Genomic DNA, 27,875 nt, shown 5'->3' on the forward strand with positions numbered 1-27,875 from the left:
GAACTCAAGTCAGATTAGTCGCAAACTAAGCACAACAGAAGACAGACATTCCTTCCAGACCAGATGTGGGCAGGAACATTTAAAAACTTGCAGTGGTTATGCAGTCCAGTCCCATCTTTCCAGGCCTGTTTCACAGTGCCTAAACACTTTCTCCTGTCAGGTTTTAATGTGAGGAGATTATGGTGATGCTCTTGAGCTCACTGAGGTCATTTATAAATTATGTCATCACATCAGTGGCCTGGGTGTTCTCAAGCTGTACGTAGTACATCCCCCTTGAAAGTTCAACATGGCCTCCTGTAATCCCCTCTGTCCTTAATCTGTGCTGCTACATGGGCGACCTCATGTGGCCAGTTGAGGTAAACTGAACAGAGTCAGCATGCATCTATGTTTTTTCAAATTGCAGACAATTGCAGCAAATAAACCAAAAACACCTGAGGACTTAATACGCTTAGAACGAGGCTTGTCGTCACATGAGCTCAATCCAGTGACCTGTCTTACATGTAAAGTGTAAAGGTAAATTGTAACTTGTATTTCTCTTTTTTGTTTAGGTTTTTTTGTGTGAAAATCTGGGCCTGTAACCCGATTCTTCATTGTAAAGGCTCGCCCTTTGACACATGCCTGCACCTCCATGCATGTTTTTTTGCTGCACAATTGCAAATGGCCAGTCTGTGCACAGCTGCAGAACAAACTTCCCTCCACTTTACAGCCCTCCCTCCAGTTTGTCCATGGGAGACCACATTTAAAATGTAACCCCACCTGAAACTTCGCCCAGGCCAATCAGCTAGAGCAATGTCAGAGCAGACGGCACACCCTCCTTTGTTCGAAACCAATCAGAGTGGAAGTGTGGCATTTTGCCCGAGGGGAAAACTTACCCCTGGATGAGTTAATTACGCATCACTTAGCTGTTGCCAATGTGTTCACAACGGTGGACCCTCTTTTGGGCTTTTTACAACGATTGTCTTCATTTTTCGGTCAATCTAGTATGGAAAGTAGACAACAATGGCTTACCAGGCTGAAAAATGAACTTAGCAACAGTCCTCTGGTATCAAATGTGGCTTTTGGCTTTATCCTCATGGGACTAGAGAAGCTGGTGGAGCTGGAGTTTGAGTGTCCTTGCAACCCTACATGGAACGGAGTGTTTTCATCAGCATTCTTCATCATTCCTGCCGTCATGGCCTTCACCTTGATGCTAATCATTCAAGGATGCAGATGTGATTCGTGGTGCAGGAAAACTGTTTCCCTCTCCAGTTTCGTTCCTGCTATCGTGTGGCTGATTTTGTTGTTCCTCGATGGCCAATACTTTGCTTGTGCTATGACAGACTGGGAGGGTAGATTTGTACTAGTTGACAAGGCAGCTCCGCAGAAGTGGTGTGAGCCAATTAGTGAGGGAGATGTCACCCCACAAGAACTAATGCTCCGCTCACAGCAGCTGTTTGTTTTTTCTCAGGTGAGTTGAATATTTCCTAGTTTACAGAAGATTTTGTTGGAGGATTGGAGTGGAAACACCTCCCCCTCAGAGCATGCACAGCAGAGAACATGATGCCATTACAGTTTGGAAACTATTATGCGGTTCTGTTAATAGACTTTGTTCATCAAAAATACACATTTTCTGTGGATGCTTACTAAAGTGTTGCTTCACTCTTCTGCACCCCAGGTTATAGGCATAGTCCTCCTCATTTTCATCTGTGTGGGTCTCGTAGTGTATGTAATCAGAGAAAGCTGCCAACAAGAGGTGGAGATGCAGGATGCAGATGTAGCTGAGCTCACCGTGCTCAGGATGAGCTCTCTACGGACCAGGACATCATGAGAGGACTTACACCGCCCACCACACCTGCCCTGCTGGCATGGACACTTTGTAAATATCTTGAACAGACTTTACTACAAGTTTTCAGAACTAATGTCAATAGCTGCCGTTTGAAAGTATTTTCCCGTATACATATTGGACATATGGTCAATGATGCTGCCGTATAAAGTTGCTGTAAATATGGAAGTAATTGAAAACAGTGCTTTTGTTTTTTTCCTGTATTATCAGTGAATATGTAATCGGTGTTGTGCCCGTATTCAAGACTTTATAGGACTTTTTGAATATTTTTGGAAATATGATTTTCACTTTTTGCCAAGACTTAGATGACAAGATCGATGCCACTCTCATGTCTGTGTGCTAAATATGAAGCTACGGCCAGCAGCAGGTTAGCTTAGCTTCACATAAGAACTCAAAAAAAGGGCCAAACAGCCAGCCTGGCTCTGTCACAGGTAACAAAATCAGCTTACCGCCACCTCTATAGGTCACTAATTCATCTATTATATCCAGTTTGTTTGATTTGCACAAAAAGCCCAGTATAAAAATGATAATTTGCTGTTTTACGGGGGTTATTTGTCAGAATATTTCTTGTAAGATCACAGTAACCAGTCAGCCAGGCAGAGACGCCAGGATGTTACTGCAAGAGACAGTCCAGTGCATAACCCCCAATAATATGATGAATTTCCTGTTTCCAGTCTTTATGCTAAGTTCTGCCACCTAGCTGCTGAATCCAGCTTCATATTTACATGATGGTAGTATCAATCATCTCATCTGTCCGCAAGAAGGCAAATAAACATTTCCCAAAACTATTCCTATTAAGTGACGTTTCACTTTGGCACATTTTTTTCAGTTTTTAATGGACATGAATTGTGCCAGCAGCTCTGAGAAACACAGTCAGTTCTGCTGTCTTACTTTGAGCTTTTCATACCTTGAAATAGTGTTTCATGTTTTAAACGCGGAAGTTTTTTTTTTTCATGCCTTTTGTATTAGCTATATTGACACAAGTGGAATCCACCAGGCAGCTAATATTGATCTGACTTATATTAGTTGACTTGAGGTGAAAGGAAAGTGTTCTATCAAATTGAACGATTATTGTTGTACCACCTGTCTCCAGACTGGTGCAGGGTTGGACCCCCCATCATGTCTAATCCTACCTAACAGCGATGATTCAGACTGAACTGATATTCCTCATGATTTACCTGTTTGACAGCTATAGATGTAAAACCTTGTACTGTACGTGATGATTTGTATCATGGCTGCAACCAGCCACCAGTAGGATGTAGACACAAATTCTATAACAGTATTTGCGGTATGCTTTTTTTTTTTTTTTATTGTTTTGTAATAAAAGAATTTATTTATTGAAGTAAAACCCTCAGGGATTTTGTACAGTCATGTCCTGATGGCGTGTTGTGCTCACAAACCAGCAGTCTTTGTACAAATGTGTGATCAACTCAGTTGTGAAACTTCTCTCTGCATCATCTCTCTAGCAAGTGAATTTTGCAAATACCAATACACTGTTGGACAAAACATAATCATTTGAATTGCAGATACTCTGGTTTTGACATTCACAGCAACATGTGGTAACACTGTGAATATCCTTTCCATGTTTAGTGGGATTATAGTAAATGCCACACATTCCGTAGTTTAGCACAGCTGAAACAGGGGCCCTTCACTAAAAAATGTGCAGAATAATCAACGTCATGCATGGTGTCTATGGAGGAACACAAAGACTGTCTGTAGATTCTCAGGCAAGCCACACCTTTGTGTCTTAAGAGCGCTTTTATCCAGAAAAAATTGCAGTTCAGAGAGTTTATTGGCTGATCTCTGTAGCCTGAGTGATTCTCTGCAGGCCTGCCAAAATCCGACAGCAGTAGTGTAGTTCAAACTTGTATTATTTATTTATTTTTGATATATACAACACTATCCGAGTGTCACTTAAGCCCATTAAGTGTAGAAATGAGGGCAGATCCAGCATGTTCATCCTCTGGGAGGGCTTATTCAGGACGTCCTGGATGGCCCTGAGGAAATTGTCGTCTTTATCCTCTCAGCTCCCCCGACTTCTGGACTCAGCAGGGTGTCATATTCATGGGCAAACAAATGTTGACCCACCACTGGGACTCAAAGGAGTCTTGAACTATTTTACTTTCTTTCTGAGCGAGAGTGTATTTGATTTTGGATGGCCTTGATGATGTGTTGTTTTTGTCCAGAGAAGCTGGCCTATCACTCTTATGATTTTCAGAGCTAATTTAGCAAATGCTGCAGCTATCTTACTTTTTTGTAGCAGGGATTTCTGCTACAAAAGGTTCCAGAGACCAATCCTCATCCATTTATTAAGGGACAGCTTCAACACAAATGCGACTCTCTTAAGCCACAGATACCACTATATATGAGAAGGCTCCTGGTCCAGTGTATGCATCACAAATAACATGCAACTGTTTGGCAAGGAGCTTTTAAACCTTTAGTGCAAAATTTGTCTTGTCTGACAGTCCTGAGTTGCTCCTGTGTTACATAAAGGCAAAGATGGCTCCATTTCCTCTGACTTAATATGCTCAAGATATATATGATATTATACCGACAGCCCATACTGGTTAAGTAAAGATCAGCATGCCCTTTATGCTATTAATGAAGCCGAGTCTAAATGTGTTATAACTATTTTGCACATCTTGTGAAATGTTGCAGACAACATTCCCACTTGTGAACTTGCAAAAATCATTACCAAGATCTGCTCTCTTTGTTTCAACTGTTTTTCATACACCATGAGAGGATAATCAAAGAGGGATGAGAGCTGTATCAAAAGTAAAACAGTTATTCTCTGCAGGGTGCACGCCATGTCGGGTCATTGCAAGAATAAATGAGAAATACTGTATTAGTGAATAAAACCACTTGAACTTCATCGTTTTTAAAGTGATTATATCCATGTGGAAAAAGGTTATTTTTAGATTTCAGCATTCATTATCTCAGTATATTGTAAAACACAAATATATTTTTACTGATCACACATTTCAATTTGTTTGAAATCTCCAAATCAGATGGTCAGACCAGAATAAGAGGCTTCTCATCAACACTGAAATTGATGTCATCTTATGTGTTCTATAAGAAAAAATGAAGATTGAGCCATGAGAAATCTTCTCATGCCCATAATACAAAATCATACAGGTAAAACATGTGTCACTCTAATCTTTTTGTGTGAAATACACTTGTCTTGGATGTGTTAAGGCCACAGCTGAATGCTGGGTAACACTGAGAAAAGAAGGTAGTTGTTTCAAACTGTCAGATTTAAGTGTATTATGCTACAGTGTACAAGAAAGCTGGGCAAAGAGCAAAGGCATATGCAAACATTATTTCCACGGTGGGCTCATAAAACTCATTGAAAAATTTTAAAATGCTTTTCAAGATTAAAGCTCTCTGATGACAAAGATCAAGGGGTCACATATTAAAGGTGTATTGCATGTGCGATGTAAAACCAGGCCAAGGTTTTTTTTTGTTTGTTTTTTTAAAATAACGTACTTGCCAATCAGCAGAGAATCATTGCATGTCAAGGCTTTGACGTGTTTGTTTAGCCAGAGTACCGGGTTTGTAAAATAACAATAGTTTAAGAATATAGTCAATCTTTTAAACTTGAGTTCCTCCTTGTTGATAAAATAAACTGCAAAGTGCTGAATGATTTGGTTTGTTGTCTTTTTTATTGCAGATTATTTGAAAAAAAATATACATAGATATAGATATAGATATAGATATATACAGATAGATATATTCACATCAAATCACAGTACAAATAATTGAGACAGTTTCATTTATTAGATATTTAAAGTATATATTCGAAACTTATTTATGGTTGAGATTTCATTTTGATTGTTTGATTTATTTTAATCCTGTTTACTTTTTGTTCTCAAACACACAGAGCATAAACATCTTATCAAGGCAGCAAAGGAGGCCAGAATAATCAGCAAAACTCCACCTAACAGGAGCAGAACATCCACAGAGTGGTAGGAATACCAGGGCAGCCTGTAGGACTCTGTTCTCAGATGAGCCGCTCCTTTGTGTCTCATGACAAACTCTATCCAGAAGAGGGCGGTATCCAGCGGCTTCATCGGCTGATCTCTGTGCAGCCTGGAGAGTCTCTGCATGTTCATCCTGTAGGAGGGCTCATGCAGGACTTCCTGAATTCCCTGAAAGAAGATGTCTTCATTCATTGTAAAAATATCAATTATCTTCCCGGCTCCTCTTGCTTCAATTCTGAGGAGATTATCACGTTGATCAAAAATCAATGGAAGTCCCACAATAGGAACTCCATGATAAAGGGCCTCTTGAACACCGTTTGTTCCTCCATGAGCCACGAATGCTTTTATCTTGGGATGTCCTAAAAGATCGTTCTGCGGCAGCCAGTCAACTATTAAAGTGTTGTTTCCCACAGTGGCTGGTCTGTCACCTTTATACCTCCAGATGACTTTCTGAGGTAATTTGGCAAAAGCTGCTGCAATCTCATCAGCAAGGTCATGTGGAAGCTCTCCAATCAAAGTGCCCAGAGACATGATGACGACCCCATGCTCTCCAGAGCTCTGCACATACTCCTCCAAATGTTGAGGAAGAGGTTTTGAGGGTTTGCACTGGAACCCTCCCATGTAGACAACATTAGGCATGGTGGGACGAGGAAACTCAAACACAAAATCCACTCTCATGAGCCACAGGTCCGCAGCTTGAAACAGGGATGAGTAGTCTACATCTGGACCTATATATTTTTCAATAATTCCAGCATAACTTGGTGAGATATACTGTACTGTCTGAAATTGCCAGAAGCCAAAAGCGATTACATTAAGAAGTCTCTCAAGAAAGCTCATTTTATCTGAAAACTCGGTCCCCGTCAGGGGAACATAAGAAAGAGGAGAAGGTGCGATTGAAAAATGGCCTTCACCGTGACTAGTCCACCTGACATTGAAAACGAGAGGCAACCTGAGGTAGTGGGCAAATATAACACCCAGTGGAAAGGCAGGGTCCGTAAGGACAAGGTCATATTTGGCATCCTGTATTGTCTGTATCAGATCTTTGTTTTCAAAAAGACGCTCAAGCATTTTGGATGCTTTCTCATGCATCTCAGTGGCCTTTTCTGCTTGTTCTATTTCCAGTTTATAACGTGTCCAGAAAGACTTCCCTGCCCTCTGGATTTCCAGCAACCGTGCCACAAACATAGTCACAAAGTCTTCATCAAATCCAGAGTCCATATCGAGTGTAATTGAAGTATAAAATGGGGAGGTTTCCTTGATGTACCAGCTGTCCGATGATCGTATAACAGAAACCTGGTGGCCCCTTGAATGTAGTCCCTCAATAATGACTTTCATGTTCACCCAGTGGCTTCCGTCCACAGGAAAAACAAGAACTTTGCCACCATAAACCACAGCTGGACAGAGCAAGCAGAGAGTGATCCAAACCCAGGGCCATTGCATTTTTATTCTGTAGTTGGAAAGAAAGCATTTTAATATCTTTTCAAATGCAGAATTTTCTGCACAAGTAACATTTTTATTGTCATTTACTTAAATATAGAAGATACATGTTATATAACTGATCTTTTAAAAGTTTTATCGTTGTTATGTTAGGGTTTGCTTTCAATAATTTTCCTGTAGTATGTGTGTCACAGAAAATCAAATCTAAGATTAATAAGGTTTTTTTTTTAAAATACATTTTTATTTAACCTAATTGTTAGTGTATGGTGCTATATACAGCAGCACAGTGTTTGTCCATATGCAAGCCCTTTTAACATGTACAGTAACAGCTAACTAGCAAACAATGTGCACATTTTGGAACCATGCAGAAGTTGAAACCCCAACATAGCTAACAGTCATTTATATTAGAAAGAGACTGAAAAAATCTACTACCTTTAGTTTTTTTAGTATCCAACGTATCCTTTGTTCAATATTTTCCCGCCTTTGCCACAGAGAGAGAGCAGAATTTATGTTCCAGACTGAGTAGGACTTTGGTACTGCAGTATCATGTTCAAAGGTACATGTCGTAATACAGTACAAAGGAGAGCAGCCTGTCCGTTATCAGTTGTGCTTACCTGCTAAACAATTATCAGAGATAAAACTAAATGATTTGGAGACTGATGAATTATTTTCCTGTGTTACAGGTGTTTAGTTACATAAAAGGTTCAGACTGGGGTAACATATCAGTTTAAATTACTAATTCTATTGCAGGTCAATAATTCAGTCTACCAGAAACAAGCTGCAGCAGCACACCTTGATGGTGTGACCAACTCATTTGTTATATGGCCTAAAATACCATAAATGACTGAAAAATATCCCCTGCTGGCTGGTAAAGAAATCAGCAACCCCTCACTTGGATCTTTTTAATAAATCCATTTCAACAAACCTAGAGGACTGCCTTTCAGCAGGGAAAACTTATTCTGCCTGGAAAAAAAAAGAAATAAGACAGCATTATACTGTATTTCTCCAGCCTTAGTGTCCACATTTTTTTATTGACAATCACATAATGAGCCTTTCTTATTTTCAGGATCCTTCAACAGTGACCTTTTAGTATAATGAGTATATACACAACAAAATAGAGTACAGAAGAGCTAAAATTTGTATCTTGGCTCATTTCATTGGTTAAGTTGCTGTACTAGTCTTGTGTGAGTTTACATTTGCTGTGAACTCTCAGACTTTCATTTGGTTCAGAGCAAAAGTAAAGATAAAATAATGTATGCATGCAGCTCAGTTTAAGTAACAAAATGTCAAACAACAAGTAATCAGACATCACTCTTGCAAGTTAGCAGTCACTGGCAGTTACATGTAATTTCTTACAGTGTATCTTTCTAGAAAAATTACTTCATCAACTCAAAGTGCAACTAAAAAGTAAAATATCTACTCATTTCAGTAATCTACTGACTGTCCTATCTATTGATCAACATGACAGTGATCAATCCATCTGTCTTGGTTAGTCAGATTTCACTTTTCTTTTCAAACATAATCTGAAGCATGACCGTACAAACCCAACAAGCAATAATAACATAAGAAGCGCAATTGTTAGTAAGAATAATATGACATCCACAGAGTGGTAGGAATACCAGGGCAGCCTGTAGGACTCTGTTCTCAGATGAGCTGCTCCTTTGTGTCTCATGACAAACTCTATCCAGAAGAGGGCGGTATCCAGCGGCTTCATCGGCTGATCTCTGTGCAGCCTGGAGAGTCTCTGCATATTCATCCTGTAGGAGGGCTCATGCAGGAGTTCCTGTATGACATTCTGAAATGTTTTCCTATCCAATTCGGAAACATCTATGACCTTTGCAACACCCTTTGCCTTCAGTCTGGAGAGGTTGTCAGCTTGATCGAACACAATGGGAATGCCTACAATTGGAACTCCATGATATATAGCCTCATATATTCCATTTGTTCCTCCATGACTTATAAATAGTTTAACTTTTGGATGTCCTAAAAGATCATTCTGTGGCATCCAGTTGACTATTAAAGTGTTGTTGCCCAGAGTGGCTGGTCTGTCACCTTTATACCTCCAGATGACTTTCTGAGGTAACTTGGCAAAAGTTGCCGCAATCTCATCAGCAAGGTCATGTGGAAGCTCTCCAATCAAAGTGCCCAGAGACATGATGATGACTCCATGCTCTCCAGAACTCTGCACAAACTCCTCCAAATGCTGAGGAAGAGGTTTTGAGGGTTTGCACTGGAACCCTCCCATGTAGACAACATTAGGCATGGTGGGACGAGGAAACTCAAACACAAAGTCCACTCTCATGAGCCACAGGTCCGCAGCTTGAAAAAGGGAGAAGTAGTCTACATGTGGGCCAAAGTAGCGGCTGGACAATGCAGAATAGTGTGGCCCAACTACCTGCTTGTACAGATGCATTCTCATGGTGTAAAAAACCATGTTTTTGACCCTCTCAAAGAAAGTCATTTCATCTGTTAATTCTGAAGGTGGAAGTGGCACATAGGAAAGTGGGGAAGGTGCAATAGCGAAATGGGCCTCACCATGAACAGTCCAGCGAGCATTAAACACTAACGGCAATCCAAGGTGGCGAGCCAGCATTACTCCTCCTCCGTTAGCGGGGTCTGTTAGAACCACATCATACTCGGCGTCTTGAATGGACTTCATTAGCTCTTTATTTTCAAATATGTACGTGACCACTTCACACACTTTCCTGTGTAATTCAAAGAACTTATTTTTTAACTCCATGTCTAAAGCAAAACGAGCCCACACAGACCCTTTGCTTCGTTTAATTTGAATAACTTCAGAGACAAAGAGACGAAAGAAATCCTCATCTGCACCACCAGCAATATCCACTGTGACAGTATTGTAATGTGGAGACGTTTCGCTGATGTACCAGCTGTCTGCAGCCCGAATGACAGTCACAGCATGTCCCCTTGAATGCAACGCCTCTACAAGTACCTTCATATTCACCCAGTGGCTGCCGTCATGTGGAAATACCAGAACACTCCCACTGTGGGCAGCTGGAAGAATGACTGCCATAACAGAGACGATGGTAACCAAAGGCAGAAACATCTTCAAATCCTGTCAAACGGTACAATCTGAAATACAAGAACAGTAGAAAAGTGGGTACTTTAGTATTCCAGGAAACTTGCAGAAAGGTGGGTGATACATCAGGATGTCCAAAACAGAGGGCTACAGTGAAGCTCCTTCCAATAGTCTTTCTATTTGTGTGAGAAAATTCCATCACGTGGATGGGGCACATGGAGCCTCTCTCAGGAAATGCTGATCAGTGCCAAGAGCTCTGCATGCATTCTGTCCTGAGCCCCATTTTCACAACAGCAACTATGTTCATTCTCCATAAAAAGAATAGTCAGGAGCGTCCAGCTACGAAAACACATAATCCCTGTGTAACAAATCCCATGCACCTATTTTCCTATTGCTCAAATGTCTAATCCTTCAACAATAGACTTAATAAAATCTCAATTCTACTTACATTAGTGAGGCTAGAAACAAATGTTCCCCTTTTAGTACTGAACTGCTGCTTACAACTCTCTCAGCAAACATCACTTGTTCTTTTCTCATAACCTGAAAACAAAATCTGTAAATGTCAGTCTTACAGAGAAAACCTTGCTGTCAACAAACTCACTCACTAGAAAGTTGACACCCAAACCAAACAAAACAGACCAGTGAAGAGCTAAAGTCAAATCAGGCTGACGGTAAAACACTTCCTGGTTTCTTTTGTCCCACCCTCAAGACCATTGCTGCAACATTCTTTTCTCTTCCAGGGGAACCTCATTCCTCATGGTGCAATGACACAGAGCAGTGGTGTTATTAACAGGAAGTAGTTACTGTGTAATGGTTAAACATTATGGTCTATTTCATATTCTGACCTTTCACACAGTCGGTACACCATATCCTTTTAAAATGCAGTGGGACCTGATGTGTTAGAAGTACTAAATCTTAAACTACAACAACAAAGAAAAACAAACAAAAGAAAAACATTGATTTATGCAGCAACATTCATGTCCCTTAAAAAACAGTTAATTTTCTGTGTAATTTGGATGGGCCACTAACTGATTGAAACTTTAACATTTGCGATGAGACATCAAGTGTGACATTTGTGGTAATACAGACATTTCATGAAACACTCAAGAGCAGTGAGTGCGGAATGCCGGTAGTTCAATGTAAAATTAGGACTCTAAATTGCATACTGCATGCATTATGTATCACACTGTCTCAGCAGTAATTAAGAAAAAAAGTAACACAATTCATCGTTCTACATGTTCTTCACATAGTCCTCAAAGGTGTGGACCTGACATGGTAAAATGATAAAGTTCATCTTTCAAAAGCTACAAAACAGACCAAAGACATTCACTTTCAGCAGTGACGTTGCACCATGTAACAAAACATTTAGAAATATTTTGACAAGATCGCTGACAGGCAACATATTAACATGAAGCAAATCTATAATTAGCAAACTTACATTAAAACCCTGTGAACTCGACTCAAACCAGTGGGACTGAAAAAACACTTCCTCATTTTTGTTTTATTTTTGCAACATTTGCCTCACCCCTAACAGCAGTTCTGCTGAACTCAACAGCATTAAACTCAACTCTTGTCTCACTGAGGGAAGTCCACTAATTGTAGTGCAGTTAGGCACAACTACAAAGTAGTGTACAGGAAAGTGTTTCTCTGTACCATGGTCACAGGTTATTTAAAACTACAAGGCAACACTGACAAGCTGTAAAACTGAAAAAAATGAACAGCACTCAATCAGCTGAATCTGAAACATTGACACAGCCTCAGATTTAACATGGCTTCTTGAACTTTGGATCTGCATTTAAAAGCAGGCACTGACCAAGCCTATATAATCATGGTACGTGCAGAGACCTGTGCACACCCTTGAGGCAGAGACTCCACCTCTTGGGAAACATGTTTATTGTCGTCAAATGAGTCATGATAAAGGAAGTGAAACATGCTACTGTGAAAAACAAAGGATTATCGCCTCCTAAAAAGCCACTGAGAGGTCGTTACTGTGAGATTTAATGGTGATGTGTGCTTGCAATAAATGCTCAGTTTGAAGAGAGACAGTTCACAAGTATTGCAATGCTCTTTACAGCTCACCATTTGCTGTTCCACTATTGTCAAATGTGTCCTTGTCAAATGTTTCAGGAAAAACACAAACCATGAAGCTGGACATAAACAAAAGGCAGCAGCTCAGCGAGCACATTCAAAAACTGGATTCCTCTCACACAACACAGAGCAGCAACACCTGAAGGTGATTGCACTGATCTCCCAGTATACACCTACAGCAGCTATGTCAAGATACAGATGCACCACCTGGTGGTTGGAGGTGTAAACACAAACACAAACAAATATGCATACAAACTGAGAATGTTCACTACAGAAGAAAAATCATCATCATCATGTAAGTTTATTTATAGAGCACCTTTCACAGATAAAAATCAGAGAGAACTTTACAGCAATAAAAGCAGAAGGATAAAACAGAAATGATGTCAGTAAGAATATAAGTACAAGTAGTACAATACAACAGGGGTTGAGACACAGAGCTTAAATAACACTGCTGGCACACTTACATTCATTCCTAGTGTTTTATTTGTACAGTGTTGGTAGTGAAAAGGGACACAATATCCATTTAATTCCTAAAAAATACTTTAATAAAATACAATTATGAAAGAAATTAAAGTATACTGCAAAATAATGCCATTGCTTAATAACAAAATGTCAAAATGCGGCATAAATGAGCAGTTGAATGAATGTTGTATTAATCTCTAATTTAACTAAATCAATCCTATTTTTATAAATTTAATACACAATATACATATGGCTTGATGAATGATTAGTCACGTTTGACTTTATGCTTACACACTGTAGTGTACAAACACCTCATCAGAAAGAAAATGGTCCAAAGCACAAGCAGCACAGCTGCAGCCAGGAACAAAACTACATCCACAGAGTGGTAGGAATACCAGGGCAGTTTGTAGGCCGCTGCTCTCAGGTGAGCTGCTCCTTTGTGTCTCATGACAAACTCTATCCAGAAAAGGGCGGTATCCAGCGGCGTCATCGGCTGATCTCTGTGCAGCCTGGAGAGTCTCTGAATGTTCATCCTGTAGGAGGGCTCATGCAGGACTTCCTGTACGGCCTTCAAGAAGTTGTCGTCTTTATCCATTGTGACTAATGTAAGAATCTTAGCTGCTCCTCTGTCTTTCAGACGCAGCAGGTTGTCATATTGGTCAAAAAACAAGGGTACACCCACAACTGGGACTCCATGATAAAGGGCCTCCTGAACTCCGTTTGTTCCTCCATGAGCCACAAAAAGTTTGACCTTGGGGTGTCCTAAAAGATCATTCTGCGGCATCCAGTCAACTATTAAAGTGTTGTTGCCCAGAGTAGTTGGTCTGTCACCTTTATACCTCCAGATGACTTTCTGAGGTAATTTGGCAAAAGCTGCTGCAATCTCATCTGCTAGATCAGCAGGAAGTTCATTCACAAAAGTGCCCAGAGACATGATGATGACTCCATGATCTCCAGAACTCTGCACAAACTCTTCCAGGTGTTCAGGTAAAGGTTTGGCAGGTTTACACTGGAACCCCCCCATGTAGACAACATTAGGCATGGTGGGACGAGGAAACTCAAACACAAAGTCCACTCTCATGAGCCAAATGTCTGCATCAACCACTAACTGGTTATAATCATTACCAGGCCCGAGGTATTTGTCACATAATTTCTGGTAGATTTTCTCAGCCACCAGGTAGTTGTGTGTTTGGGTTATTAGATGCAAAACCATGTTTTTAACTCTCTGAAAAAAGGTCATCTTATCGGTGTTGCCGGATCCTGTAATAGGAATATACGACAGAGGTGAGGGAGCAATAGCAAAATGACCCTCCCCAGAAAGTATCCAGCGGACATTATAAACCAAAGGGAGGTTCAAATATTTGGCCAATATGACTCCTCCACCCCAGCAGGGGTCTGTGAGCACCAGATCAAACTTGCTGTCCTTCAAAGTCCTCATCAACTCTTGGTCATCTAGCATCGCTGACACATATTCACCAATAGCTGCGTGAGCATCAAGGAATGTGCCGAACATTCCTAACGTCATGTGGAGAAAACTTACCAAGGGAAGAGACCCCCTTTCAAATTCAATGGTCTTAGCTACGATCTCTGTAATGAATTTCTGATCTAAGCTCCTCTCCACTTGAACTGTAAAGCTGTTGTAATAAGAGGATTTCTCCTTGATGTACCAGCTTTTGCTAGAACGCACTATAGTTACATTGTGTCCTCTGGAGTGCAAAGCTTGAAGTAGGATATCCATGTTTACCCAGTGGCTGCCTTCAATAGGAAACACCAGGATGTTGCCTGCTTGACAGTCTCTGGGAGTGAGGACGAGCAGCAGCAGAGCACTGCAGCAACAGATCAGCTTCATCTGAAGGCAAAAGAGTGGACAATCAATTACCAAGGTGAAAGAAAACATCCCATTTAACATTACAGTGGAGACGCACTGTGATCATTTCAACTAACGTTTCCTTCAAAACTTAGTTAACACAAAATGTTCTGATGATAACCTGACTGAAAAGTAAGAGCTTCTTCACAGGATTTTTTATTTCCACATAGCCCATGTGGGCTACACCTCCACCCTTTCCCACTGCAACATCTATTAGCTCACGCTTTAAAATCTGTTGCTCAGACACTTTCATTTCTGGTTTGCGTAAAAGTCGCTTCTTTCGATGCACAAGTCCTCTCAGTTAACCGCACTTTTCAGACGCCTGCAGTCGATTCCTTTGATTACTCTGGCTGTTTCTTCACCCTCATTGTTCATCAGATGCGCATTTAAAGCTTGCTTGTAGAAAACCATTTACTTCTTGCATAACAACGCGCAACAGTTGAGGTTCAGCGCCTAACGTTACTAACGTTTCCACTGACGTGAACAGCAACGTCAAACGTACAAAATGCAAGCCCATCTTCGGTCAAACAAACTAATCACGAAGCGTTTTTACTTTCTTTAATCTACTTACTGTTAACAGTCCACACTATCAAAACCACGGTACAGAAAAACCGCCTCGCCCAGCGTCAGACCTCCAGAGCCGCCGGGGAGGAGCGGCTGAGGACGGAGGTGGAGCACCGGAGGACAAACGGGCCATCACGGGCCATAAGGTGCGAGGAAGCACTGCCTATAAGGAAGTGACTGATAAATGGGCCCAGTAAAATAACACAGAGGAGCAGTCAGTAATGCAGTCCGGATTCAGCGTGCTTTTATTCATCCATTCACTCACCATTTATTAGACCAGCCTAACACAAGATTCAGATCTCGTCTGCTTACTGTAATTTAGGTACTTGGCATGAATAAAGGACTACACCACAGGCCGCATTTGAAATGCAATCTAAATCGTGGTATTATCAGTCTGCTCTTTGTTCCAGCGCAGTCTTTGCACTGACCGCTTTCATTTGAGTCCACAACGCATCCAGACGCAGTAGAGCGTCTGGATGCTCTTGTCTGCACTCACTCCTGCAGCCTCCTGTAGGATAGCTTTCATTGAGTAATGACAATAAAATGTAATTATCATTATTGACAAACGCATCTTGTTGCCTTGCTGTAGATTTGTGTCTGGAAAGTCTTGCAAAATTAGCAATTAGGATTCCTTGTATGGGCTGCATACTGCTCTTGCAGAGGGCATCGTTATGTCTGAGATTCAGTGATCCCACTCAACTAGAAATCAATACAGAGGCATACACTCTTTGGCATTTCATTCTGAGCAAAAGTCACAGTGCTACCCTACTTTTTGCTGGCGTTTTATTTTCAAACCTTTTACTCATATAGTTGGATTTTTTATTTTTTTTATTTTATTTTATTTTTTTTAAAATTAGATTTCATGTTAGCAATTCTCCTCTTTAAAAGCTGCATTCTGGGCATGGACATGTCATTGTATGTATTATGTTTGTATGATATTCATAGAGAAATTATGTCTGTTTAAAGTATATTTCCTCTGTAGGTCTATTTATTTTGATGGGGTTTGATGTTTTGATTTATAATCATCAGCTTCATTATTTTTCTTTTCCTTTTCTTTTTTGTTGCCGTGTGTTCCCTTCCACTCATTTTCACATTTTATAAAACATACAGAAGCTAAAATTGAATATTGTTTAATGCATGCAATGTTGAAAAGTGAGCTTGTTATATCGATGCTACAAGATTTGTTTCCAAAGGTTACTTCAGGGACACATTGTCATGGACAGATAAAAATAAAAGTGAAAGAAGAGTGAAAAATAAGGTAATAATCTAAATGAAATATTCAGAAGTGACTGTAAAAATTGATTTTTCAACACAAGCTGAATAGCTGCCCCCCGCCCCCAATCTCTGGGTCCCATAATACGCTGTCACCATGGAAGCACAGTCACTGATGCGAACAGAGGGATTGAGAGGAACCAGAGGTACAAAGTGTAGCATCACATTTGGCTGTGGACACCAAATAGCAACCTGAAATCTGAAAATGTGAAGCAGAATCTCAGTGGCAGACCTGTCCTTGCTATTCCCCGAGGGAGAGGCAGTGAGGTGGCTGCATGGAGGGGGCGACTGTCCCCGTCTATGATTAGTGACCACAGAAATGCTCTGGAAGAAGGAGAGGAGGTGGGGGAAACAGGGCGGGCTCTGACAGAGGAGGAGGAGGAGGAGGAGGAGGAGATGAGAATGCATTGCCTGTGCACAATTGGAGGCAGCGGGGAGTGAGGCAGCATCTGTGAGAGGCGAGAGAAGGAACCTGCATGGAATGGAGGAGCAGGAATAGAGCAGCACTGTCGCTGTCGTCAAGACTGCCACCGCCTCCACCATCAGCACCACTCTGGATTGTGTATTAATGGAGGAGACTTAGAGGTGGTATGTATACAGTGTTTGCATGCTTGCTGCGTGGAATGGAAGCATTGCCTTGCAGAGGGTCAGGTTAGCAAGGTGAGGGGAGGCTGCATTCTTGGCTTGTGCGTGATGTTGTTTACTAAAGGTGTGTGATTAATGCAGTTCCTTATTTAGTTTGAATAATGACATTCATTTTTAGCTATACACAGCCTATTCACTGAAATCTGTAACTGTGAATGCATATAGCTTTACCAAAGTAGAGCAAGCTACCCAACTAGGATTTGAACCCTTAACCCGAGGCATGATTAAAGCCATGCTCTGAAAGCTCAGCTGTATGCCCAGTGTACACAAAAGCTGTCTTTAATAACCACCGTTCTTAATATTTATTTTCCAGCTCTGTGAGGCCAAAGGGAGCAGCTGAGTGGATCCAGTGCCACCTCTGATACGATGCTGAGAGCAGGAGGAGCAGCCACCTCTCTCGCACTGCTGCTGCTTTTGCCGTTGCTGTGCTGCTGCCACCTGTGCCACTCACTGCGTAAGTTTCCTAAGCACCGGGAATGCCTCATCAAATTACCACGGTGAAATGTACTGTCGTCAGTATGACAGATGGCATAGTCAAAGATAAGCTGGACTCTTGTGGATATGTGGAAACAGAGGACAAACAGGAAATTGGCAGATGGTCAGTGAGGAGTGAGGAGAGCTTGCCAAGTTTGGGTCAAGCAAAAAGTACTGGTGTCAGTGTGACTGCTTACCTTCTCACATTTTACAGTTTGATTTCCATTTTTTGGCAAATGATGATTTTAGCTGCACAGAAAAGATGATAACTAAACTCAGATTAGTGCTTGAAAAGTAAGAAAACGATACAGCTCTTGGACAAGCAGCACCTTTCTACTCGCTAATAAGTGAAAGACCACCTAAAATTTTAACTAAACATCTGCGATTTCTCCTAAAAGCCAGAAACCCAATAGTCAAAAATTTGCAAAGAAAAGTTAGACTTCATTCACTAATTTTGAGAGGGAATAATTAAGCATGAGGTCTCCATGCTACACAATGCAGAGTCAATAACCAATAAACCAGGAAAATACTGTGAGCTAATGCCGTGGTGTTCAGGTCATATTCGATGGGAAAGATGAGAAAGAATCTCCCGGTGTTCATCTGACAGGACAACTCAGAACAGCTGTGGGACGGCAGAGTTGTTCATGTGAGTGTTAAGAATAATGTCCATTAACAACATAACATTTCAAACTGACTGACTCACTTCTGGCTGACCTGAGGTTTCCATGTTCAATCATTGCCTTGATATATCAAACCCTTTCCTATTATCATGAGTCAAGCCAGATATAAGCAAGCTTTCAGAAAAATCTGACTTTCCCAGTCGTATTTACAACTTGGATGTTGACGCAAACACTATCTACGATACCCGCTTCAGTCAGTCTGTTCACCGTGCTGCCGTCTGGCAAGCGATACAGAAGTAACCGCTGCCTTACCACCAGACTGCAGAGCAGCTCCTTTCCTCAGGCTGTTAGACCGCTCTCCACCATAATAATCATTTTTATAGTCTTATGAATAGCATAAAGGGCCTATAGCTTGCATTTCATTTTAGAGCCCTGTTGTAGAATGATAAAAAAATGAACCTTGAACCTTGAAAGTTGTAATTAAGGTAACTCCAACATGACATGAAAGCATAAAGGCAGACAAAAGGTCATCAGAACATGGACAACAGCAACAGAATTTGCACAACTCAATAAAGGAGGAAACTGAGAGCTATCCTTTATGCTGTGTACACTGAGGTGCATCAGGCACAGCTGGGTGCACGAATGACTGGGTGAGGTGATGAGATGAAGCAGTAAACTCTGTAGCAACAGCATGTGGACAGGTGAGGAATGACAGGAGAGGTTTGTATGGTATGTATTTACTGTGTGCACTGTAGCAGGAGAGGAGGAAAGAGAGGGACCACTGTTACCATGACAGAGTGTATATTGTTGTGTGTGTGTGTGTGTGTGTGTGTGTGTGTGTGTGCATCAAGTGTACAATTCAGGATTGTTTCACCTTTTGCTGTACATTTTATTGGTTTCCCGGTCTGCCATTGATGTTTTGCATATTTGGCTCGTTGTAGCAACATGTCATCTTAGTTTGCTCTCGCTGTAATTCCTCACCATCTGTGCGGCAGCATACCGCATATACATTATATATCCCATGTTTCATTTATGATGATTTGCTTTTGTCACGCTTCCCACCGCAGATAGCAGCAAGCACTGACTGAGCTGTCCTTGAAAATGCAGGAATGAATTAACATCAAATATTAATTGCACTCCAGTATGAGGTGTAATTGAGCATTCCCTTTACTATCTAGCACATGCATATCTTTGTGGATTAGTATATTCCTAACTCTACATGACATTTATCACACCCCAAAATAGATTAATGTAGAATCCAGCAGATTCTGCGGTTTGCCTTTCAGTCGAGCAAGATGCTGGTGATAGTGAGGGAGAGGCTGAAGAGATGATGAATTTGCTTATCCCACAGTCATTACTGACTGAGGGTGTTGCAGCCTTGTTTTTATTGATCCACACACACTGAGAGGGTGACACCATGCCTTTGTGGTCAGTCTTGTGGTAGATTTCCAGCCACATTCTCCATCCATAAATTGAGTTAATAACCGTGTTGGTGAATGATTTAATAGTGCAGGATGAATGAAATTGTGTATGTCAAAATGAAATCAATATTTTCTACACTGTAGAGGAGCCCTGCTTCAACAAAACAATGCACCAGCTTGACTGTGATTAAAAGAGCTACGTAAACCTGAGACAAAGTGGTCAGTTACACTCATCTTGTACCTGCACTCAATGTCATAACTACAGTACCTAGTCAGTACATGCTTTCATGCATGTATGAATAGAAAAAATAGTTTCTGCACACTTTTTTCAACATTGTGCAGAAGCTAAAGGAAGCTCAAACTCAAAAGAAATAGTGGTCAAGCACTGACTGAGTTAGCAGCATATGGTTTTCATAGGCTTTCTGTCTTTTTTCCCTGATGTATGTCTTTGTGAGCCAATTAATACCGACTGCCAATTTTAAAAGGTGAAAATCGGCACATTGCTACATGTCAGTCCAAGAAGTATTTTCACACATCTGACCTTTTCAACACATCAACACACTCCACTGTCCCACTTACAGTATCCTATATTTACCTATTATTGCATTTACACTTATTCTCCCATGATCCATTGGAAAGGAATGATTTTGTAATGATGGCCCATGATCTGAGAGTGCCTGCATTATTTACAATCACCAACGCATATGAGTCATAGTGCAAAGCAGATAAACAGGCATATCAAAATCTCACTGTGAATGAAGAAAGAACATGCAGCAAAAAGGAAGTGGGCCAAATCTCTGCTTTCTTCAGTCATGGAATAACTGCTTTGCAGCTGTACTCTGGGATAATGTGACAACATAAACATGAGAGTCCTTTGAGTCTCATACTGTACATTGTTAGCTGGACATAGCACAGAATTATGTTTAAATATGTTTGCTCTAGTTGACAGACATGCAGCCAAATGATAGAGTATAAAAACATACCAACCTACACCTACCTACTGCTACATTTTTATGGTTAATGGCTCCATTACTGAAACTTAACTGCATAAAGGTCACCTGCTATCTCTGTTGCTGATGGATGGCAGATAGATTGCAAATCTAGTCATTTTAGCATTTATTTTCAGGCTTTCACGCATTATTTGTTTTAAGGATTCTTAATGCCATTGTATTTTCTGCATGTGTTTGGGACAAAGCTTTGGTTTCTCTGTCTCTTGAAACAAAAGCTTTACCACAGAGGTCATATCCAGAAACTCTAGCCATAAACACTGTAGTAAGGTCAGAGAGGTGACTGCAGCGCTGTGTGAGATCAATGCTTGTAACAGAGGTTTTATTGAGCACAGATTCTACAAGGGACCACTGAATAAATCAGAGGTGCTGTTGCATTTGCTGTAGTAAGACAAGTCAAAGTTAATCTTTCAGTTTTTCTGTATTTCTTTTAGGGGTTCCGAAACTCTCCTCCTACGCAAAAGCAGAGGACAAGCTGTTGAAATACCTCTTTGGAAACTACCAGAAATGGGTTCGTCCAGTGGAATACCTAAACCAAACGATCCGTGTGAAGTTTGGACTCGCCATCTCCCAGCTAGTTGATGTGGTGAGGACACAACAGCACTGGTTAATGATATTGTTATATGAATGTGTGGAGCTGAGGTGTTGGCTACACCACCCACATGTAAAACGTAGTAGAGCTGAAAGACAGAATGCTAATTAAACTGTTGCTTGAAAAAAAATTTCAACTCAAGAAATTGTTGTTCCACCATTCTAGGATGAGAAGAATCAGCGAATGACGACCAACGTGTGGATGAAACAGGCAAGTAGAGCTCGACATCAAGCCTAAAAAAAACTGATGCAACATCACATTGTGTTACAAGTTGTTAGAGTATGGCTGTTGGTCTGAAACAACCTCTGCCTTACATGACATTCAGACACAGCCAGTCAACCTCTATACACCCAGTTTTATCTGATCTGGTGACATTTCACCAACAGGCCTTATCAAACATGAATCCTTTTGGCTGTGTGCCAACTCACCTTTCTCCTCATGCCTCCTCCTCCTCACTCCTGCTCCTGTCAGCCTTATTCATGGTCTTGGGTGTCCTGTCTGTCATGCATCCTATGAATTATCCCCACACTCCAGGCTCTGCCATTCAGGTCAGCTGTCCCCTTTCACTGTGATGGATTGCCATCATGCAAAAGGAGAGCTGGAAGGGCAGTGACCCCAGTAGCGATGTCTATCTATCATATTAGAGATCATTTGTCAAGTAGACATTTTATAAATGGATATTATCTCTTTCATTTGGAGGTCATCTTTTTGATTTTGAAAATGAATACTGAGTTACAGCTTGTTTCTTACACTGGCTTACTGTCCAAACTGTTTTATTTTAAATGCTGTATTTAAAAAAAACATGTAAATACAGCATGCCTGAGCCAAGTCTAACAGATTTGCCAGTTAACAATCTAACAAGAGGAAGTTTTGCTGTATTAGCTTGAACATGTACCTTCTATGGACACTGGAGCTGGGAGATATATTGTTTGTTAAAAGAAATTGCGTATCTGTTTTCTTGCCAAGTGTAAGATGATATGGTTAATAACACTCTCATATCCTGGCGGAAAATAGGAAGCTATCACCAAGCTATTTTACTAACTTTCCATTTGTACCTTGATGTAGGAGTGGATTGACATGAAACTCAGATGGAACCCTGATGACTATCTGGGGATCACAATAATCCGAGTCCCATCTGACAGGATCTGGCTCCCTGATGTTGTACTGTATGATAAGTATGTGTCATTATATGTGAAAGGAAATGCCAAGGATTTTGAAGGATTTTTAAAAACCTATACAGACAAAAGTCTAATAAAGTGAACTTAAAAATTGAAAAGCATAATGACATGTTTCTCAATAAAATGCAATTATGTTGACCTCAAAAGAAGCGTGCAGCTCTGCATGATATAGACATTCTAACAATGACTATAAAATAAGATAATGTAGTTAACAGGTTAACTTTTAGATGAATAAATGTCATTTCTTTCAACAGTTCAGATGGGCGTTTTGAGGGTACTGTCACCAAGGCTGTTGTTAAGTATGATGGAACCATTTCATGGACACCGCCAGCCAATTACAAGTCAGCCTGCACAATTGATGTCACCTTCTTCCCTTTTGACCTCCAGAACTGCTCAATGAAGTTTGGCTCCTGGACATATGATGGCTCACAGGTGAGTCTCTGCTCCACGGTACGTGCAAAGTACATTAGTGTCAGTCATGACCTCCATTGATCAACATTTCATTGTATTTCACAGGTGGACATCATTCTGGAGGACTTCCATGTGGACAAACAAGACTATTTTGACAACGGTGAATGGGAAATAGTAAAGGCCACAGGTAGCCGTAGTCTGAGGACAGACGGCAGCTCTTTCTATCCCACCATCACCTACTTCTTCATCATCCGCAGGCTGCCTCTTTTCTACACCCTCTTCCTCATCATCCCCTGCATTGGCCTGTCCTTCCTCACCATCCTTGTCTTCTATCTGCCCTCCAACGGCGGCGAGAAGATCTCACTCTGCACCTCAGTCCTGGTGTCACTCACAGTTTTCCTCTTGGTCATTGAGGAGATCATCCCCTCCTCTTCGAAGGCCATCCCTCTCATCGGGGAGTACTTGGTCTTCACCATGATCTTCGTCACACTGTCCATCATCATCACCGTCTTTGCCATCAACATCCACCATCGCTCTTCTTCGACCCATAATGGCATGGCACCTTGGGTGAAGAGGATTTTCCTTCATCGGCTGCCAAAGCTGCTGTGCATGCGCAGCCATGTGGACCGTTACGCCACAGCTGGAGCTGCCAGAGTGGGCATGATGAAGGGCTCTGCGCCTGAACTGACACCTCTCCTCTATACCAGACATAACCTACAAGCAGCCTTGGATTCTGTTCGCTACATAACCATGCATGTGGTTAAAGAAAATGAGGTCAGAGAGGTGAGTATGTTGGATTTAGTGTATTTATACAACCATAGGAAGCAGTATTAACTGTCATTTTTAGCCCAAATAACAAGTTATGACAAAGTCTGTAAAATTGTATGTTAATCAATCACAACATGGATCAAAATCTGTCTTATTTATGTCTCTGTGCATAACTAGTCTTGCATCTTTTTTGTGTCAGGTCGTGCAAGACTGGAAGTTTGTCGCCCAGGTCCTGGACCGAATGTTCCTCTGGGCCTTCCTCCTGGTGTCGATCCTGGGCTCTGCTTTCCTCTTCATCCCGGTTATTTACAAATGGGCAAGCATCATTGTCCCAAAGCATGCTGGAAGTACCCTCTAAGAACCGCAGTTCAACCAAACACAAATGGAGGCAAAGCACATTAACAGCTCGTTATGGGTCTTATTTGGGATCTGACAGACTGAGATACTGAGATTACCGCTCAGTTATGCTCCCGCTTATCTGCAGTCACTCTGCAAACCACAGCTGTGACAGAGATCAAGCTGCAGATTTAGGACCTTGTTTGCAAAGTATCATTAGAGAGATTTTGAATCCTGCACTTCTGAGTTTAAAGTTAAATGAAAAGACTCCATTGATGTACTACTACACATGATAAGAAAATGCATTCTTTTTTCCCACAGCTCACACATCAATAAATGTCAAGATATTCATTTCATTTGTTGGCATCATAGAGTTTAGATTTATAGAGATTTATTACATATGAAATGGCAAGAACACATGTCCTCACAGGATCACTGTAGAATAAATGTCTCATTAACTACCCTTACATGTATGTAAGGGCAGTTACAGTGATGAATACCATTTCAGTTCAATTCAGTTGAGCAACAATTTGTGGGTAATTATGTGGCAGCTTGCCACCAGATCAGCAGATACACACACACGATTTTCATTTTACATAGTACTCTGTCTGCCTGTCTGCTATCAGTTGCATTTAGAAAGATGACTATTTTATCTGTGAGGCATAATTCAAATAAATGTGATGATTCAGCTTTGCTTTTCTGTAATTCTAGTTTCACAAATCTTCTTTACACATCATGGCATCAGTATCAGCCTCAGGAGATCTTAACATTTCTGTAGAACACTCTCGTAGGTAAACATATGAAATGTGATCAAGAGCAAGGACAAAGGAGTGAGGATGGAAAAACATATTCCCTCGAATAAAAGACCTGTAACAGGACTTGAATTTCTGATGCAGCCTGAGGACAAATCCCACATTCTTTATGAGGTTATAAGACGATCCTTGGTAACAGATTAGTAGACTTGTGAGTCCAGGATGTTTTTAGCCGACTGTGGACGAGCACAAAGACCTAGCCCCATCAGAAGTGAAAAACAGGTCCAGTAACAACTCAAAAATCTGTCTTGCATGCAGATTTCTCAAAATGATGTCGATTAGATAAATGCGACAAAAGGCATTAGGTTCAACATTTTCAAGAATCAGGAAGACTGTGCTCCAGCAGCTGAGCAGCACAGCCTTGGCTGAGCTTGCACTGCCCCCACCTGTCCATATCTTCACAGTACAGCTAAAAAGCAACAAAAACAACAACAACAACAACAACAACAACAACAACAACAACAACACACAAATAGGCACCATAAGCATGAGCGTGCTGGTGACTGTAGTGATAATTCAATGACATTCCAGTTTCAGTCACTATTATGGTAATCATAGAGATTGTAAATAAAGAATGTAAGGCTTTTTTTTGTCTTTTTTTGTTAAACCAAACAAAGATGGAGATGAGACAAATAAAAGTAGGTCCAGAGGAGTCCAGCAGAAGCTCCTGGTTTGTCAGGACTATTGCTGCTGATCTGACGCACACAATGCTACATACAGTATATGTATACATGTAAAAGTATGTATGTATAGCTCTTTCACAAAGGATCAAACTGGCTTTCAATCTTATTGGTGATTTTGTGTGAGCATACCTTTGAAAATGCTCCTCTAATAAGAGCATGTCATTGACCTGAAATATGAAACACTGAACATGCTAATTAGAAGAAATATAATCAGATCAGAATTCACACAAGGATGTAAAAAATAAGCAGCTGTAGCACATTTCTGTTCACAGCTTCAACAAAGAGGCCACAGTGTTGTCCATTCGTGAAGAAAAAAAGCTTACCCATAATCCACTTGTGTAAGCTTTCCTGGAATTTGTCCTTATTTATTCAGTAGTACCTTTGGTGTTTCACTCCAACATCTGAGCACTTACAGGCACGGAGCTTCCTCGAACAGGTGTGTTACAAATCAAATTTGAGTTTTTTGAATGTACTTAAACGTGTAATTTCACACTTGTCTGCGAATTCACCTTTATATTTAAAAAATAATTCATTTAAATGTGTTTTATGGCATTTACAGCTAATTTTCTTATGAATACTGTTTCATTTGTTTTTCTTTTCCCTTTCAGGGAAAAGATGCTGCACCATGGATATGCAGCTTTTCTTCTCCTATTATCTATCATGTTCTTCTCATGGAGAATTTCTCATGGAGGCAAGATTCTGGTCGTTCCCTTAGAGGGAAGCCACTGGGTGAACATGGACATCATGATCAAAGCTCTCCACTCTCGAGGACACTCTATCGACGTGTTACGGACCAGTGAAAGCTGGTACATCCAGGACAACTCCCCGCACTTCAAGGCAATCACAGTTCCTGTCGCTGAAGCTTTTAATCAGGACTTTATTAGGCCGATTCTGGATAAGATCATTGATATAGAAAGGGGAGAGAGCACAGTTTTGACTTTTGCCAGTTTGCAGGTTGAGATGTTTCATGCAATGTTTAACGTGCATAGAATAATGTCCAAAATGGCTGCTAGCATGTTTAAAGATAAAGACTTAATGAATAGTTTTAAGGAGAGTGAGTATGACCTGGTCCTTACTGACCCAGCATGGGGTGCAGGTATATTGTTGGCTCACGCTCTTAAACTGCCTCTTGTTTATAATGTGCGGTGGATAACTAGCGGAGAGGGACATTTGGCCATTGCACCCTCTCCTTTATCTTATATCCCAATTACTGGCTTAGGACTGTCGGACAAAATGACTTTCATGCAAAGGGTCAAAAATCTCATTTTTTACATCATGTGGCAAGCTCAGGACAGATTTTTAATCAGCCCTCAGTATCAAGCTGTTTGTGATGAGTTCTTTGGCCCAGAAGTCAGATATAATGAGCTATTACAGGGAGCAGACATTTGGCTCATGAGAGTGGACTTTGTGTTTGAGTTTCCTCGTCCCACCATGCCTAATGTTGTCTACATGGGGGGGTTCCAGTGTAAACCTGCCAAACCTTTACCTGAACACCTGGAGGAGTTTGTGCAGAGTTCTGGAGATCATGGAGTCATCATCATGTCTCTGGGCACTTTTGTGAGTGAACTTCCTGCTGATATAGCAGACACAATTGCAGCAGCTTTTGCCAAATTACCTCAGAAAGTCATCTGGAGGTATAAAGGTGACAGACCAACTACTCTGGGCAACAACACTTTACTAGTCGACTGGATGCCGCAGAATGATCTTTTAGGACACCCCAAGGTCAAACTTTTTGTGGCTCATGGAGGAACAAACGGAGTTCAGGAGGCCCTTTATCATGGAGTCCCAGTTGTGGGTGTACCCTTGTTTTTTGACCAATATGACAACCTGCTGCGTCTGAAAGACAGAGGAGCAGCTCAGATTATTACATTAGCCACAGTGAAAAAAGACGACAACTTCCTGAAGGCCGTACAGGAAGTCCTGCATGAGCCCTCCTACAGGATGAACATTCAGAGACTCTCCAGGCTGCACAGAGATCAGCCGATGAAGCCGCTGGATACCGCCCTCTTCTGGATAGAGTTTGTCATGAGACACAAAGGAGCAGCTCACCTGAGAACAGAGTCCTACAGACTGCCCTGGTATTCCTACTACTCTGTGGATGTTGCTCTGTCTTTTCTGGCTACTACTGTAGTGATTACTTTACTCCCACTTGTGGTTTTCAGATTTCTGTGTCTTGAGAAATGCTTGAAAAGAAAAACAAATTAAAAAATGACAAGACCCTCAACTGTGTCCTGCTCTTTTTATAGCTCAATTAAGTGATTAAGTCATTTAAATCCCTCTGTCTCACTAGTTTTGGTTGTTTCATGATGAATCTGTAGAGCTGTCCCCAACAGCATCAATTCATACAATTATCATGCAACAAAAACACAAAACTAAAATAGATACCCCATAGTCCA

At 41.0% G+C, this 27,875-nt stretch overlaps 1 protein-coding gene and 4 pseudogenes across 6 annotated transcripts; 2 read left to right on the forward strand and 3 right to left on the reverse strand.

The window, feature by feature from the left end:
• Positions 1–5,667: 5,667 nt before the first annotated feature.
• LOC143324573 (UDP-glucuronosyltransferase 2A1 pseudogene) lies at positions 5,668–7,242 on the reverse strand (annotated as a pseudogene).
• Positions 7,243–8,263: 1,021 nt separating this feature from the next.
• On the reverse strand, positions 8,264–11,745 carry LOC143334480 (UDP-glucuronosyltransferase 2A2 pseudogene; annotated as a pseudogene). Of its 3 annotated transcripts, none has more exons than XR_013078340.1 (2): positions 11,718–11,745; positions 8,264–10,332 (listed from the first exon to the last, which is right to left on the reverse strand). The product of XR_013078340.1 is annotated as a UDP-glucuronosyltransferase 2A2 pseudogene, transcript variant X2 (transcript). The 3 variants fall into 3 exon arrangements; XR_013078342.1 differs by lacking the exon at positions 11,718–11,745 and adding an exon at positions 10,885–10,943; XR_013078337.1 differs by lacking the exon at positions 11,718–11,745 and adding an exon at positions 10,728–10,912.
• A 917-nt stretch (positions 11,746–12,662) lies between these two features.
• LOC143334759 (UDP-glucuronosyltransferase 2C1 pseudogene) lies at positions 12,663–15,353 on the reverse strand (annotated as a pseudogene). Its single transcript, XR_013078368.1, has 2 exons — positions 15,268–15,353; positions 12,663–14,678 (listed from the first exon to the last, which is right to left on the reverse strand). The product of XR_013078368.1 is annotated as a UDP-glucuronosyltransferase 2C1 pseudogene (transcript).
• Positions 15,354–16,775: 1,422 nt separating this feature from the next.
• Positions 16,776–25,382, forward strand: chrna5 (cholinergic receptor, nicotinic, alpha 5). Its single transcript, XM_076753833.1, has 8 exons — positions 16,776–17,120; positions 17,491–17,631; positions 21,134–21,285; positions 21,457–21,501; positions 22,357–22,466; positions 22,724–22,901; positions 22,986–23,663; positions 23,848–25,382. The coding sequence occupies exons 2-8, from the start codon at positions 17,544–17,546 to the stop codon at positions 24,004–24,006; spliced, it is 1,410 nt and encodes a 469-aa protein (XP_076609948.1). The 5' UTR covers positions 16,776–17,120; positions 17,491–17,543; the 3' UTR covers positions 24,007–25,382.
• Positions 25,383–25,877: 495 nt separating this feature from the next.
• Positions 25,878–27,703, forward strand: LOC143334676 (UDP-glucuronosyltransferase 2B17 pseudogene; annotated as a pseudogene). Its single transcript, XR_013078347.1, has 2 exons — positions 25,878–25,915; positions 26,088–27,703. The product of XR_013078347.1 is annotated as a UDP-glucuronosyltransferase 2B17 pseudogene (transcript).
• The last annotated feature ends 172 nt before the right edge of the window (positions 27,704–27,875 follow it).

This window comes from Chaetodon auriga, chromosome 1, assembly GCF_051107435.1.
Source record: "Chaetodon auriga isolate fChaAug3 chromosome 1, fChaAug3.hap1, whole genome shotgun sequence".
Classification (NCBI taxonomy): Eukaryota; Metazoa; Chordata; class Actinopteri; order Chaetodontiformes; family Chaetodontidae; genus Chaetodon; species Chaetodon auriga.

Bases quoted from the DNA above. Each gene is read 5' to 3' on its own strand.
- chrna5 (XM_076753833.1), top strand. From the start codon at position 17,544: ATGCTGAGAGCAGGAGGAGCAGCCACCTCTCTCGCACTGCTGCTGCTT. The intron at 22,467-22,723 runs GTATGTGTCATT...TTCTTTCAACAG, and splicing joins GATGTTGTACTGTATGATAA to TTCAGATGGGCGTTTTGAGG. The intron at 23,664-23,847 runs GTGAGTATGTTG...TTTTTGTGTCAG, and splicing joins AAGAAAATGAGGTCAGAGAG to GTCGTGCAAGACTGGAAGTT.